The sequence below is a fragment of the Solea solea genome, chromosome 5, assembly GCF_958295425.1.
Source record: "Solea solea chromosome 5, fSolSol10.1, whole genome shotgun sequence".
Classification (NCBI taxonomy): domain Eukaryota; kingdom Metazoa; phylum Chordata; class Actinopteri; order Pleuronectiformes; family Soleidae; genus Solea; species Solea solea.
In genome coordinates this window covers 19,664,890-19,681,239 of record NC_081138.1, presented here as the reverse complement: position 1 = coordinate 19,681,239, position 16,350 = coordinate 19,664,890, and the positions used below count along the sequence as shown (strand labels likewise).

Here is a 16,350-nt window from a genome sequence, read left to right as displayed (position 1 = left end):
ACACAAACATCACTATGGGAAATTTCATTTGACACTTCAAATCCCAACACTAGTTTATGTCTTGGTGGGAGAAAAGTTGGTCATGATAAGCCTAATATAAATGTTGAATAACTTCATTTTTTTCATTTTACTGATGTTAATTATGTTTTTTTTTATTATTATTAACAATTCAGTTGTATGGGCCCATGAAGCAGTCCTTACAGTAATACGTGTTTCTTTTACTGATAAAAATCTAACAGTTCAAAATGATGTCTTTTGTTTGGCATATTTAAATGTGGCATATCTGGGAAATCATCTTCATCTTCTATATTCATACGACTTGATTTAAAGCAGGGACTTGACATACTTGCTTGAGAATTGAAGGTTAAGACTTGCTTGTGACTTTCTCCCATCTCTGGTAAGAACAATGTAATGTTCACTACTCTCCACGCTCCTCTAGAGTGGTGATGGGCTCTTACGAGGATTTCAATAGTATATTTTCAATGCACAGCTGCTAGGCAATCTGACAAAAGTTCACTTTAAATACAAAAAAAAAGCAGTGTTTGCCACCACTGTTCTCTTCCTCTTCACCAGCATTCCCGTTCTCATCTTCTGCTACGATCACTCCCCTCCACAGAATGTCTTCCATCTCCCCTGCTCTGCTCCTCCTCCTCCTCCTCCTCCTCATGGATCTACACATTACATTTTGCTCAGCTGTCACAGGTTGGAGGCTGTGTGAAGTATTCTCATACCTCCCCCACAGCATATTCTTGTAACTGTCGGGCCCTTTGTGGTGGCTTTACTGTGTCACCATTCGCCATCCTCTCCCTGACATAAATACCTCATGAGAGTGTTTTGTCGCCGCCACCATCACACAAATAAACCACAGCCATTAACTCACTGGTAACTTCGAGGTAGAGTTGCTCTTTAAAACCAGGCAAAGCCCCTCCCACCAAACCTTGGTATGGTCAAGCAGCCCAGCAACCCGAGACAGGAAAGCGGCTAATCAGCAGATTGCCTCCTCCTCCTCCTCCTCCTCCTCCTCCTGACCACCACCACAGTGCTGAGCTGTGGACTTACAGCCTGTAAAGAGGTTTAGGTGCAAACAAACAGCCCATTTAGTAGCATCTCTCCTCCATTTAGGCCGTCATTATGGCCCTGAAGGCCCTGGCTCAGCACTGAATTATGAATTAAGTTGTCAGGAGAGCCTCTGCTTATGAGCTGAGGGGGTCATTTAAATTTAATTTGAAAAGGGATTCTGTTAAGAATGTATGCTCAGCAACCTCCTGTGGAACTTCTCCATCAGACTGAGGAGGAGTAAGTACTGACAAGGGCAAATTAAATAAAAATGGTTGGAAAAGCATTGACTCGCAATAATAATGCATAGTGTATGACGGGATGAAAGCTACAAGACGCTGACATCACCAGAGATGGTATTCGAAGCGCTTATCAAAGGCAGAGTAAACGCCTGGAGTTGATCTTCCTTCCTCGCACCATGGGTTGTTTCGCTGGCAGATGTCTTGCGTGAGGTGTTGCCTCACTTTGAGCAGTTAAAGTTCCGCGGAGGTGAATCGCATTCTCCAGTGGCTTCTGGATCACGCTGAGTTTTTGTGATTATTGCCACGCAGACTGGCAGAGTTTGCTGATGTGCAGCAGCTTTTTACAAGAGACTATTTTCAGATTTACGGCCGTTTTTGTTCAAAATGACCCGAGCTTAGCTCACAAATTCAAATTCAGCTGTAGGCTGCAAACTCTTTGTGTTAGGTATTGAATTTGTTTTTGTTTGTTTTTTTCTGATGCACACATACATGCTCGATCATGAAAACAAAAACGAAACTGAATTTGAATGTTTTATTCCACTGTACTTTATATGTGTTGCATATAGAATATGTCATTTGCAATTTGCATGCACTGAAACACAGAAGCGGTGAAAGAGCCTCTGTATATTTGACTATTTTTGGCCAAGATTTTGCCGAATTTTTGCATCTGCACTTGTAAATGCTAAATCATCTGGGTACTGATTTACAACCAACGGCTCTTCTTTTTTTTTAAAGTTATCAAGAGCATCATAAATTTCTCCTTTTATGTAATAACAACACAAATGTACGCCACCGTATGGGAATTATGACTGAGAGCAAGATTTTCTTGCTGACTCCTCCTGGGAAAGAACTACAGGAGGACTTCAGCAGACAAGCATGAGGAAAAAAAAGGGGGGCCTTCAACACCAGCTGCCACCATGTATACTGTATGCAACACAGTCAAACAAGCCATAGTCCCTGAGGCCTTCAAACCTCTGTGTCTTTCATCATTACAGAAATGCATTGCAGCAATTTGAAGGAAAGACACAGATTACTCTTCCGTCGGGGGTGTCGTGTGCCGTGCTGCAGTCTCTGTTAATGATGACAGCGCCGTCGGAAAACATGGTCCTCTGAGCCACTGTATCTCCCAACAACCTTCTGGCCAAGACTTTAACTTTGTCACCATTCTGCCAGATGTTTGGACTTGCTGCAGCAGCTGTTGTCCCTCCAATCCCAGGAGACCTGAGACATGAGCTGCTGCCAAAGCATAATAGTTCAGAAACCCCTCTGGGGACCATTGATCGTCATCGGAAAGGTCTTTGGAAGGGGACTCGTCCCTTCACAGGCCACTGTCAAGGACAAATCCACATCTATCAATGAACCTATAAAGTGTGAGTGTACAGGATGTGGGCAATTCCCATTTTGAGATTTATCTGATTTGATTCTTCATTTTTTTCCCCCAACAATCTGTATCTCCTAGAACCCACTGATTTCCAACACTTCTGCCCCCAATCGTTAAACATTATACAGTTATGAACCAGTGCACTTGTTCCACCCTTCTCTCCATATGCCACCAGTGACCTGGAGGTGTGATGACACTGTGCGCCAGCTGGTGACTGGTGGTGAACTGCTACCCCCCAACAGCCAATCAGATGGTCTGCAGGTTAGAAGATGAGGAGGAGGAGAAGCAGGAGGAGAAAGACCACTGTGAGTGGGTGATTGATGGAGGGTGCCAAGGTCAGCTGAGGGGCTGTCCATCCTGACATGATGCCATCTTACTGCACAGTAGGCTGTGACCTTAACCCTCCTGCCGTCCATTCACACTCTTGTCTTCCCCTCCACCTCCAACTGCAACACTACGTTTGTCATCCTTCCATCCATCTCAACCCCCCACCACTACCCTGCTGGATTGACAGCTCCCAGCATAAGGAGGAAGGAGCTGGGTGACAAACAGGAGGTGGTAGATCCAGACAGTCGGAGGAAGGGAGGAGGACTTGCCCTGCAGGCCAGAACTCTGCCTGCCAGACACAGTATGAGCGGATCTGTGTGTTTGTGTGTGCTAATGCCAGTGAATGTGACGGAAGGGATGAGGAAGAGAGGGAGGAGGTCACATGGGTTTATGGTAAGGAAAAGGGAGACAATCATTTCAAGTTAAAGTCACGTTCAATTATCCATGATATCGCTCACCAAGTAAAACAAACAGGTGAATTATGCAGGTTTTACAATATCAGGACGAAATGTAAAAATGTAATATGTATTCATGATGCAAATGTATGAGACGCAACTTTGGATGGAGGGATGCGAAGGAGTAGGGCAAGAAGGAAGGATAGATAGAGGTGTGGAGGACAAAACATTTCTGCAGCGTGAGACTGGGGCAGGAGGAAGTAGGAGGATCGTCTGCCATCTCCAACTGTTCCCTCCCAACATCATTCACAATCGAGTTGCACAAAACAGAAACAGCAAAAAGGAGAACGACTTAATGTGTTCTTTCAAATTAAGACATGGCACCAGTGTTCTCTGTGACGTAGAATATATGGCTCAGCTGAAAATCTGACAGGAATTGAATGACATTGGATTGTTGTGAGTGCTGTTATCTCTAGCGAGACCATTTCCTCTAAACATATTCACAATTTGCTTGTACGGAAAATGGAACTTCACTTCCAGGAACAAGTGGCCACAGGTGCAAATTAAAGGATCATGCCATGCTCAGTTTGCTTTCATTTGCCGAGATTCTCTCAAGACAGTTCCATTAAAGCCACCGGCAATATTTTACAATAACAATGAATAAAAAGACTGAGTGGTTTGCCCACAGGTAATAATTACCTGACTCCACAATTGCCTCTTATTTTGGGTTATGGCTGTTTAGGTTTGTTTGCTCTGTTCCCAAGTGAATAAAGTAGTAGTAAGATTACACTCCATGTCCAGCAACAAATCAAGATTAAGATTAAGTTTGAGAGAGTTTAGTACGGATATGTTTCACATCCATTGTAAATTTCTGTAAACAACAGATGCATACAAGCTCATGTTTCGGATTAAGAACGTATTTACATTTTTACAGATGTGCATATTATACATTAACCCTTATAACACAGAGCATTTTGGCAGCTTTTTCCCATTACTATGTAAAAACTTATATACAGAGGCAATAAGAATTTTTCATTTTCACCATCTCTATAAACACACCTGAGCAAAAACTTCTAAAGAAAAGTTTGCTTGGCTCGTTTTTAGGAACAAAGATAAAATAAAATCTATTGTCTATTTTGTGACTTTTGCACCATTATCGCTACTCCTTTAAAATTAACCGTAATTTGATTCAATAACACATAAAAAGACGGAAAAAAAGAAAGAGTTTATTATTCCCGCTGCAATTTACCAAGGGTGCACCTGCAGCACGGATCTGTGCTGTGTGAGCACTAAGGGTTTTGTAATTACAATCACTTTTTACGATGACCTGTCACACGTTAGCATCATCTTGGTTGTCTGCCGCTGCAGGTATGAGGCTCTTATGTCTTTGATCACGGATACAGGCATGAATGTGTTGCTGCGTGGTTGTCATATGCGTTGGTGTGGAACAATGTCTGTGATATTTCCTTACATTTCCTAACCCATGTCGGGGGATTTTCTTGCCTAAAATCAACCAAAGTACCGTTTTATGGAAATATGTTAAAAAGGGTTTTCTGTCAGAGTTCAGAGGACCGTACTCTGAAGCCAGTTGAGTAGTAAGTGAGCACAAAGTCAGAGCTTTCAGTGTCAGGAAAGAGACTCTTTTAACCCACAGCAATTTAGGAGGAGGTTATGTTCAGAGTTTGGGATTAAAATGTCTCAAAACATCACTGTCATTTAAACGTTTCTCTTCTAAGTGATGTAGATTTCCATTCTCAGATAAAGATAACATACTGTGTGTCATTTAATTAACGATGATGTATGGCACGGTGATATTAATTCAAAAAATCATTTTTCCTCCGTTTCAGGTGATATTAACGTAGCGTCTGAGGTGAACAGACACTGACATTCATGCTGAATATATCAGATCATCCAACACTGAAAGAGTGATGAATGAACAAAAGCATAAACTCTGAGGATGAGGATTTTTTAGTTATGGTCTTGTTTTTCGGCAACTGGTGTTGTTAATAATAATTTGCCCCAAAAGTTTGGAATTACTTGGCATTCTTCCTTGGCAGTTATAATGTAATGTCTGTTTAACAAGGTTTACAGTTGTCACATTCATAAACTCATCATTATGTGATGAAATAAATGAAAATTTATGGATTTTCACACATTTTGTGCAGACACACACGCCAATTAGTGATAGTAAATTTGTCCTCTGCATCCTTATTACACACCAGTAGTGAACACACAATCCGGGCACAGCAGCAGTGGCTGACTTATCGGCACCCAGGGAGCAATGGGGGATTGGCTGCCTTGCTCAGGGGCACTCCAGCCCTTGGCCCATCCCAGGATTGAACCAGCGACCTTCCAGTTACAAGCCCAATTAATTTCCTCTTGGCCATGGGCTGCCATGAGTCACAGCACTGAAAGAAAGCCTGGCTGTGTTGCACTTCATTCATAATTCACCCTCTAAATTAGCAGCAGCCACCTCTGCTCTAGCAGATGTTTTAAGGAAAATAACGCTAATGGACACATTACTTTGCAAAGAAGGTCATTTGCTTATGTGCTATATATAAACAGATATAGATACTCCCCCGCCAAATGACACCACAGCTTCTACCTTGTGGAAAATTCACTCTGTGTGACCATATGCTTGTGAATGGAGAGGAAGATGTTTTCCCGGCCAGTGAAGAGTCAGAAATCATCCCCCTGTGACAGGGCAGACCTTAACAAGAGCAATGGGTCACTGAAAAATACGTACACAACATTTGTTTGCCTTTTTTTTTGTACCTGCTCATGTTGGTGCTCCTGCTGGATGATGGACTATGAGTTCAGATGGCTGACATTAGCCCCACACACACCCCTCCCCCGCACAGTCACAGATACACCATCCTCACAGCGTATGACGCCTCATCCCAGCTCCTGCTCTAGTCTGCCAAACTGGCTGTTAGAAATTCCCCAGCTATGCAGCAGGCACTGCAACTGCTGCATTTCTTCTAAACACTGCACAGTGCCGTGTTATAAAAAGCTCCTTGCCTCTCATGAGGTCATGTCTTCTACTGTCAGAACCCAGACCTGGTTTAAGATTTAATTTTTATTTCTTTCAGATTCTTGTTAAAGGTGGGAACGAGTTACTTATGTCGTGGCCACGCGTTACTAAGGCGTGGGAACTAGTTATTTATGTCGTGGCTACGCGTTACTAAGGCATGGGAACTAGTTATTTATGTCGTGGCCACGTGTTACTAAGGCATGGGAACTAGTTACTTATGCTGTGGCCACGTGTTACTGAAGTGTTGGAACAAGTTACTTATACCATGGCCATGCGTTACTAAGGGGTGGGAACGAGTTACTTGTTGTTAGTCCTCTCCTATAAAGAGACATTTGTTGCTTCAGCAAATTTGAATTCATTTTGTTATTTATTTTATCGTTTTAACTTCGTTCCCACGCCTTAGTAACTCGTGGCCACGACATAAGTATCTCGGTCCCATGTGTAACCAAGGCATTGGGAACGAGATAGTGGCCACGCATTAATATTTTTCTCACCTATGTCATCAGAGGGGCTCCGTTAGGTGTCAGTAAAAATCATAATAACTATATCAACAGTCAAAATACATTTATTTAACTACTTAACTAAGTATTTAACATTTGTATGTGTTTTCAATAGCACATGCATAAAATGTTGCGATTCATCATCATCATAAAATGCATCATCATAAAACATCACTTGTTTTATATAGCAATATAACATAAGGTGTTCCAGAAATGGTAATGAAAAAAAATCAGACATGAAATCATGCACCATTTATTTCATGAATTGGGTCATGACAGTCTGTCATCCTTAAAAAGTGGGTCCCCATATAAAATGTTTGGGAACACTAGGTTAGATATGCCTTTATACATTTTACTACCGTTTGAAATAACAACGCTAAACTGCTTCATATTGTATTGGTATTGACAGTGCAGTGACAGTAAAGTTGAATCAAATCTAATCTGTTGTTAGGTGCTCGTGTAGTAGGAGCACTGTTGAGTGAATGCACTTGAAATGTGGTTTGCAAAAAAAAAAAGGCAAAACACCCACAGCAGATGTCTGCTTCAGTGTGTGTGCAGCTGTATAAAGGCAAACCAGGATGGGGCCGAAAGTGTGCGTGCTAAGCTGACTTGTCACTGTGTGATTAAGGGTAAGATACAGTATATAGTGCAGCGTTGGTAGCATTGCATGCTGGGAGACTAAAAGTAAAGGAGGGTGGTGGTTAAGGTGCTTAAGGTGGTCCAACTTGGTTGAGATCCAGCACTCCCCTGTGCTTTATTGTGTCTTATATCGACTTAAAAAGCTCGTGTTAAGCTGCTGTGAATGACTGGCCTGCTTATGTCCCACTCAGTAAAGGGAGTTTTTGCATGAAATAAAAAATAACAAAAAGAGCTGCAGTGTGCAAACACATTAGATTGGGAAGGGAGGTTGTTGCTGTATTTTTGTGGAGACATGTCAGGTTTGAGTCCAAACACAGCTGCCCTGTTTTCTACACATGGTTGCCGTCTCTCAGACATGATGTTGACAGGTCAGAGTGGAGAAGTGAGTCTGCGTTGCTCTGGGATCCTTCTCTCTGCCCTGTCAAACATAGTGTCTACGTTTCATCTACCCGGCGTATTCTCACAGGCATTTTAGATATGATGTTATGATGCAACATACGAACATGGTGTTGAGGTATCACGGACGTGGTGAGGCGGTGCTGAAGGCTTTTACCCCCTGATATTACCCGACTCTGCCGTAAGTGAAGTATTATTAACATGAGTCCCCCCCAATGGAGTGCAGCCCGTGAGCCTGCCAGTGCCTCACTCTCTGTGCATTGAACATCAAAGGAGTGCAAGAATAACGTTGAAAAATTTCAGAGGCTGCTTTAAAAACTGTTTGAAATCCCCAGTGCGATCGGGGGGCCGGTGTAGCTCTGGTAACATCCTGCAGCGTGAGTTGAAAAGTGGCCGTCAGCCACGTCCAATCTACGCGGCATTTCCCGTCTCTTTTACCCTTTCCAGTGGCAAAAAACTGCCAAGACCTTTCCTTTGACATTTGTTATCCTGGTGCTATCATCTGTTACCTAATTGGATGAAGAAGTAGACCAGGGCAGCCTCTGGCAGGAAGAGTGAAGTTGTTATCTTCCGCCTCTGACTAAGTTAACCTGTTCTTGAGCAGTGGTATTGTCATTCCATAATGACAGCTGAGTGATGTTTGTCCATCTTACAGGAAAAACCTCGTCATAAATATAGATCCCATAGTCCAACTGTAGTCATACTTAAAATGTGCCCTGCTAAAGTCCCCACTTACAGATTAAATTAAATATTATTAAAATATACAATTTTCTGTCAACTTTTACTTTGTCTCTCCACCAGTTTGACATGAAAATTCATAAATAGGGGCGGGAATCACAGGATACCTCACGATACATTACGTTACGTTGCGTTACGTTACGTTACGTTACGTTAGGTTACGTTACATTACGATACGATACGATACGTTACGTTACGTTAACTTACGATACATTACGATGCGATACATGGTCCATGATACCAGTAATATCACGATACAAGGATTCTGTAATAATCAATATAATAATCTCGATATCTGTCAAACTGAAGAAAACAAACCTCCATGAAAAGATAACATAGAGAACAAAGTAGAGAACAAAGTGCTTTGTTCTCTCTAACGTGGCTTTCGCCGCCATTATCTCGCTGTAAACTCCCTCTTCTTCCAGGTAACTTCCACCCAAGATTCCCCTCATTCATTTGAGCAGCGCCACCACGAGGAGACATGAAGTCGCGACGCCCTGCGAGTGAAACTGCCAGGGACGGTTTACTATAGAGCGCTTTCATTTGGTAATTTAAAACATCTATATTTGTCCTGGAGTATTGATTATCGCGTTGCACGGGGAAGGGCGAGGATATATCACCAAGTCAATATTTTGAACCACCGCTAATAATAAAGGATATAATGTTGCCTGTGGCTCCAGGGGAATCTTTCTAAAGAGACCCCTGGTGATGTTATAGTGATAGATATCAGCACTACCTCAGACTGAGCACTGAAACATAATGTATGATGCATTTTTGAGAAACTTCTCCACCTCTGCAGATTCATCTGCTTTTTTTTTTAACGATTTCTAATGTTTTGTGCTCACACAATTCTCGATGAAATACAAGAAGCGTAGCCTAACTTTGTGCGGTGCGCTTCTCCCATTGCAATTCAGGACATGTTTTCGTTCCAACCCCGCCAAGTTATTCTTCATGATTACTCCCCGAGACGTGACCAAGCTTCTCCAGAGACATGGAAGACCATTTTTACATGGCGAGTGGCGCTCACCTGACGAGTAAAGTTAACATCATGTGTCGTCTACTATCTGTGCAGTCTCCCCAGATTTTGTGTTGCACTTCCCATGATGTTTAATTTTGAAACTCAAAGCAGCAGATGTAGAGGGACTAGTGCCTGGATCTAGGTAGAGTTATTATGATGATGATGATGATGATGATGATGACGGTTTCAGGGCTGAAGCAGACAGTGATTAAACAGAACACGACTGAGGGAAGCAGCAAGCTGTTGTCAACTCTTGTCTGTGGCTTAATTGTCCAGCATTTAAAAATGACCTTTATCAGATCACCCTGACCTTCACATCTCATTGGACAAAGCAGGGCTGAACTTGCTCTGACAGTCTATAACAAATAGCTTGGGCCACATGTTTTTGAAAATGACGACCTCATGCCAATGTCTACAGCATTTAGAACCTAGCAAATGGAAGGAACAGGCTGATCGCGGGCAGAGTCGAGAACATCAGAACGCTTTTACCCTAAGACGAATTATCGTAGCTACTGCGAAGGACCATTAGGCTGCTATGATGGATCCTTTCAGGATGAGTAGGAGGAAGCCAAGTTGATCAGAAAAGCTCTTTCTGCAGCCCCCTTCTGAGGTCACACACATGCATAATTATACAGCTCCTAACAGTGCTCCTCTGTTGCTGGTGTGCAAATACTGCCATCTACTGTTCAAGCACAGGGACTGTCCACACTGTGCACTCTTTGGTGTTGAGTGCTGCACTCTCTCTTTCACACTTATCTGATGCCCACTGAATTCCTGATTGATGTTTTAGCAGGGCCAGTAAAAAAACACGACCACCTACAACAGAGACATGAACGTGGTTGTAAACATTGACTTACAGCTCAGAGTTTCTTAGTAAAACATAAAAATGGGAGTTTTGAGAAGAAGAATTCTGTTGATAGAAATGTGGATTTAAAATCAAGTTTGTTTTTTGTATCCTTAAGGCCTGTACGTACTCCACAACAACAGAGAAATTTGTTCTCTCTCCCAGGGCTGTGAGACAAGAAGGACATTTGTTTTTTCTTGCAGCCCTCGTCTGACACATCATCTGGGCAAAACTTTTTTCTTGTGTGGTGTCCGTCAACTGTTGTGTGATTGGCCAAAAAATTGAAGCATAAAGGATTTCTGCACTTGAGTTTCTCGTGAAGTATGAAGCCTGCACTACCTTCGTTCTTCTTGCCACCTCGGGAACAAGAACACATGTCTCTGTTGTATGTACAGGCCTTTAGAATAAGGATGCTCTGTCATTTACAATCTCCAATTTCAACATTAAATGTCACAAAACAAATTTACACACTGGACCTTACACGCAACTTCATCTACAAGTGTTGAGTAAAAACTACAATCATGTTTAAGCTTTCTCAAGACGTTCAAGCTAATGTCAAACTTCCACAATTGGTATAAAACAATATTCTTTGGTATATTTGGCTATTTTAATGGCATATGTCACCAACATGCATGTCTGTTTTTTTCTGGACCAAAAGACTAAGTGTTTGACATATAAATAAAACATAAACATATACAATCAGTGTTTAAAATCTGATGAACATCCACGATGCAAACACCATACATGAAAAAAATGGTTTATTTAGACAGTGAAACATACTGTACATTCTCTGTGACTCAAGACAACAGATAAGTGATGAAGGTAACTTTTTGAGCCGCATAAATATGAATGTCCCGCGTAACAGTTTTAGGCTTCACGGGTCAAGGATGAAGCGCTCGACCTTCATCGTGTATGCTGGTTTCACAAAGCGCTGCAGCTCGCTTTTCTTCAGCCACATTAAAGGAGCGTTGGAGGCTGTAGAGGGGCTCATGGATGACAGAACGGCTTTGAAGAAGAACACCTTTGTTCCCACCAAACTGTCCGTCCGAGCGGCTTTGGGCAGTTTGTACTTGTACACTCCGCAGGGAGCATTGCTGAGGAAAGTTGCACTGAAACCAGCTGCTGTGGGCAGAGAACACGCTGTGAGTTTTTGCAGCTGCAGACAAAAGGTGAGCTTAAGAGCAAACACTCTTAAACTTTAAAGACAGCGGTACAACTGAGGTCGTGCTGTCGATACATTTTGGGAGTAATCCTCTCGATTCACATTTGCTTTACTTGAATGTAAGGTCACCCTGACACTCTGTGCTCTTGCAACAGCACACCTTCCTCAATTAAGTTTTATTCTAATTTCATGTCTTCGAAATCCCATGACACCAGTGGGTTTAACATGCAGAGTAAGACATTATCATGGTCATGTTGGAAATTCAGCCCCCACTCAGTCCACCTTTATGAAAAATAGATCGACTCCTGCTACTATAAAACACTTAAAATACAAGCTCCTCCATCAAATGGTACATGTTAGTGTCACAAGTGGAAAGCGTTAATGGGTGGTGACTGATGGAGTTGTCACATTAATAGTTAATGAGTAATGTTGTGAAAGTTTGATTCTCAGTCACTGACGTTTGTTTTAATGTGAGGATCACTGCAAGGTCACCGGATAACTTATGCTACAACTCCAGCAATGCTCTAACTTAACTTAACTTACTTCAGCTTGCCCATCGGTAGCTTATATTGTGACTTATTGATGAACTGAACTGGAGCTGCCGCTGACGGCTTCATCATTCATAAACAAGATGAATATATAATATATAAGAAACAGTGAAGAATATGTAGCCTACTCGTCTAAGTGACCTTAGATTTCTCAGTTCATTATAGGTCATTAAGTACAAACCTATACTTGTGGATTTTCCACCAGTCTATCATTAATATGCATTTTTAAAGAAATGTTGCTCAAAGATCATGACTTACATGATATGGGGAGGGAGAACTGGCTGCAGCATGCGATGAAATGAGGCGTTCATGTAACAATGCCAAAAGCTATTCTGTAATATGTGCTAATGTATAATTCCACACGATGTCATTTTGTTGTTAATCATTTTAGGTGACAGACATGTCATGTTTTTTTTTGCCCTATTTTCCCTAGTTTTCGTGGGTGCCCCTGTGTATAAGGGCGTGTCTCTCTTTCTGCTGTGACACACCACGGAAGAGGTAAGTGACTTTTTCCATCCCTTAGATTTTTTGCTGTAGCTTCCTTATTTGTATTGCGTTGTCTTGTCTCTATTAAGCTGCTTTTCCACTACATGGTCCCGGCGCGACTCAACTCACCTCAGCACGGCACAGCTCGACTCTACACGGTTAGGTTGGTTTCCCATTACTATTATAATTGTGCCTCCTTAACGTGGACGGGGTCTTCACAGTGACTTTGTTTTACACGCAACACACACAAACTAGTGACTTCAGTTAATTAAAAAGCTTTGTTCAGTACTTCCTCAATGGTCGGAGCACGGACTCCGTCTGACACAGTCACTGAACTGAAATACAGCATTAGGGGTTGTGTTGCGGCTTGTCGCTCGTGATTGCAGGCTTTCAGCAGTGCTGTCACTAAAAACACCAAACTCCTCTGAGTAAACCCAAAAAGTACTAGGTACCAGTTACTATCGCTAATGGAAAAGCAAAAAAAAAAAAACATGCTGAGAAGAGTTGAGTCATGTTGGGACCATGTAGTGGAAAAGCAGCATTAGAGAGCCACATGTGGCTCCATGTGCCTTTGAAATTGTATTTTACTTTTTTCTTTCAAAGTGGCCACCTCTTATTTAGAGATCATGGTGAGTAATAAAAGTGTTCTAAAAATATGCATCACATCCTATGCCTACATCAAATGCAGAATTTAAAAACCTCCCCAAATCTGACAAACTTGAAATATGGAAAGCCATTGCCAACATTTGAATTAATGTCATGTGTACATGAAGGAAGCACACATTTGGAATGCTGTCCATCTTTGCATCCCCATTCTACACACATACAGCTTTTCTCAAGCATTAACTACATAAAATCTAAACACTGTGGATCAGCGTTTTTATTTGATCAATTTACCACAAAACTCTTAGGACCGACTGACTCGTGTTCAACTGCTGTTCACATAGAACCCTTCTCCACTTTGGCCTTCAAAGTTCTCATTTGAATATTTGCTACTACCACCAAGATCTGCACCCAAATAGATGTATAAAATTCTGTGGTTTACTTCAAGGTAGGCTTACATGTGCCCTGGCGTATGGATTATTGTATTACACCAAGAAGGGGGGTGAAGTGGCTCAGTGGTTTAGACCAGTACCCCTGGCAGGTTATAACTCAATTCCCTTGTAAGTCGCTTTGGATAAAAGCGTCTGCTAAATGACATGTAATGTAATGTAATGTAAAAGAAGGATAACGATATATCACTGAATGGATATTTTGACACGCACACGCACACATACAGATTAAACACTCACATACTTGTTTTAAGGGATGTGAAAACTCTCTGCACTTGTATAAACGTCAGGGGTAAACATAGCCAAAGAGATGTATTTTAAGATACGGTGATTAGTGTGGATGTAATCTGAGTGAAAGTGGAGTTTGCTGGAGGAAGTGCCTCGGCTTGCTGCTACTGCCACTATTTCAGGCAGCTCCTGCTGTCAGGCTGTTTGAAACTTGACTCATACTACAGAATAAAATTCACACCTTCTCAGCTACAGCTGATTTTGACCATTTGTGAAAAAGAAATCTATCTCACACGTTATGACTTTGCAGTCTCATTAGTAGATGTCACAAACAGAAGTGGCAGTATGTGTGCCACAGCTAGGTGCTGCTATTTTAACTTGCTGTCCCTCAAGCCTGACAGTGCCCATAATGAAACTCAGTAGCATTTCTTACTCTCAACTTAGCAGGAGTATAATAGACTTCTACAGGAATCATTGCAGTAGAAGACATTACAGTAATTTAAAAGAGAGAGATATTTCTGAAAGACGTTTTTTTTGACCACTTGAATCCAGTCACCTAACCACAGAAGATGACTATGACCTGGATGACTGAGAACCTTCACAGACAAATATAAGCAGCTTCTTTTGAACAAGTTTACATTACCTGGCAGGGAGGCGAGGGCTCTCTCAGCTGTCTGTCGCAGGGTATCTCCCTCCTGCCACTCAGCCTGGGGTAGAAGCCACAGCTTCTCACTGCCGACTTGCTGCTCGGCCAGAAGAACCAGTGAGTCAGCCAGGCAGCGCTCCACTGAAGTCAAGTCCTCATCTACGACGGCTAAACAAGACACAAAGGACAAGTCATCAGTAGATTCACATCAGCCATGTCTCACTGTGGTGAATGTCAAGCTAAATTTCCACAAACTTTGAAACATCACAAGTCTCTTCCTTCACTGGTGATTCATTAGAAAAAATAATAGAGCCTGATTCTTTCCTATTCTGCTTTTAACAGCAGTATATTGCACCAGGTAAAGCCGTGATGCGTCTCCTACACTGACCTTTAACTCTCGGAGCTGGCTGGAACTTCTTCAGCTTCTGCTCCCAGGAATCTTCCAGGTCCTGAGCCAAGACGATATCCTGGCCCCTGTTGTCGTCCTCTTCATCAGAGTCATAGCTGCCTGCCCGTTTACGATTCATCCTCTCGGCATCTTCCAGCAGCCGCAGCTCATGGTCTGAGAATAGACTTTTCTCTCGCTCCATCTGAAACCAAGTCAGCACAGCAGAACAATACCATGTTACTTCATCACTGATGCAGTCTGACGCCTGAATTAGGCTTCCACCAATTAATACTTGATATTTTATCTTGCAAGTAAGTACTCCGGGATTAACAGAAGTAGTAACCCCTAAGCTTTTGGATCCCATGGCGACCTAAACTTTGCAACAAGATATTCACTACGAATATATCAGCAAAGTCATTCTTACTGGTCAAAACTACAGTTAGAGATATCGGCAATTCATTCATGTGTGTGAGGGTTGTCATTATAGACATCTTTAATTCAGTTACAGATATATATGACTAGTCATAATTCAAGTTCAAGTTATCTTTAATTATCCTCAATTGAATATATCTACATTGCCCTTTTTTTAAATATACTGAATTAAGTTTCAGATGGTCAGAATGAAGTTGTAGATACCTGAAACAGGAAGTATAGATATCTACAAATCAATTACGGATATCTATAATTACAGAGCCCATACACATGAATGACAAATGTCATTCTGACTAAAAACTGATTTCTGAAACTGTGGTTGATACTAGTATGAATGACGTCACAGATATCTGTAATGGCAATTCCAGACAGTCAAACTTGGCGATTAAATTGCCATAAAGGCATTTAAAACGCTCCATCAACACTTTTCAGTACCAACAGACGTACCTGCCGTGTCAACTGTTTGAAGCGCTGCTCCACCGGGTGACAGTCCGCTGAAATGACCGGCAGCCTCTGCAGACACACTGCCGCCATCAAAGTCCACGGAGAACCGGCGCTCTCCGTTACACGCTGGGTCTGTAAAGTTGTTCGACAAAGCGACGTAGCAGAGAAGTGACGACGCCATGTGTAACTAACGGCCGTTCTGCTCAGACAAGACAGCAACTGACACAGTGGTCGGCCCACAGCACCTCCACACGCCGCAGCCATCTTTTTCTGCTACGTTCAAGGTGTGTGAGGTTTTTACGCCACCAACTGGTTTGGAGTGTAGCTCAAGACATTTCGTAACTATTCAATTCTGCGACCAACCAAAATACAAAACAAAAATATAGATGTTCGT

At 42.1% G+C, this 16,350-nt stretch overlaps 1 protein-coding gene across 2 annotated transcripts; it reads right to left on the bottom strand.

Moving 5' to 3' along the window:
• Nucleotides 1-11,311: 11,311 nt before the first annotated feature.
• Nucleotides 11,312-16,248, bottom strand: mrpl46 (mitochondrial ribosomal protein L46). 2 transcript variants are annotated; one of them, XM_058629128.1, is made up of 4 exons: nt 15,960-16,248; nt 15,081-15,282; nt 14,690-14,860; nt 11,312-11,692 (listed from the first exon to the last, which is right to left on the bottom strand). In XM_058629128.1, exons 1-4 carry the CDS (start codon nt 16,218-16,220, stop codon nt 11,445-11,447), a joined length of 882 nt encoding a protein of 293 aa, XP_058485111.1. In that variant the 5' UTR covers nt 16,221-16,248; the 3' UTR covers nt 11,312-11,444. The 2 variants fall into 2 exon arrangements, with proteins under 2 accessions (XP_058485111.1, XP_058485112.1); XM_058629129.1 differs by having other exon boundaries at nt 11,312-11,689; nt 15,960-16,247.
• Between the last annotated feature and the right edge of the window lie 102 nt (nt 16,249-16,350).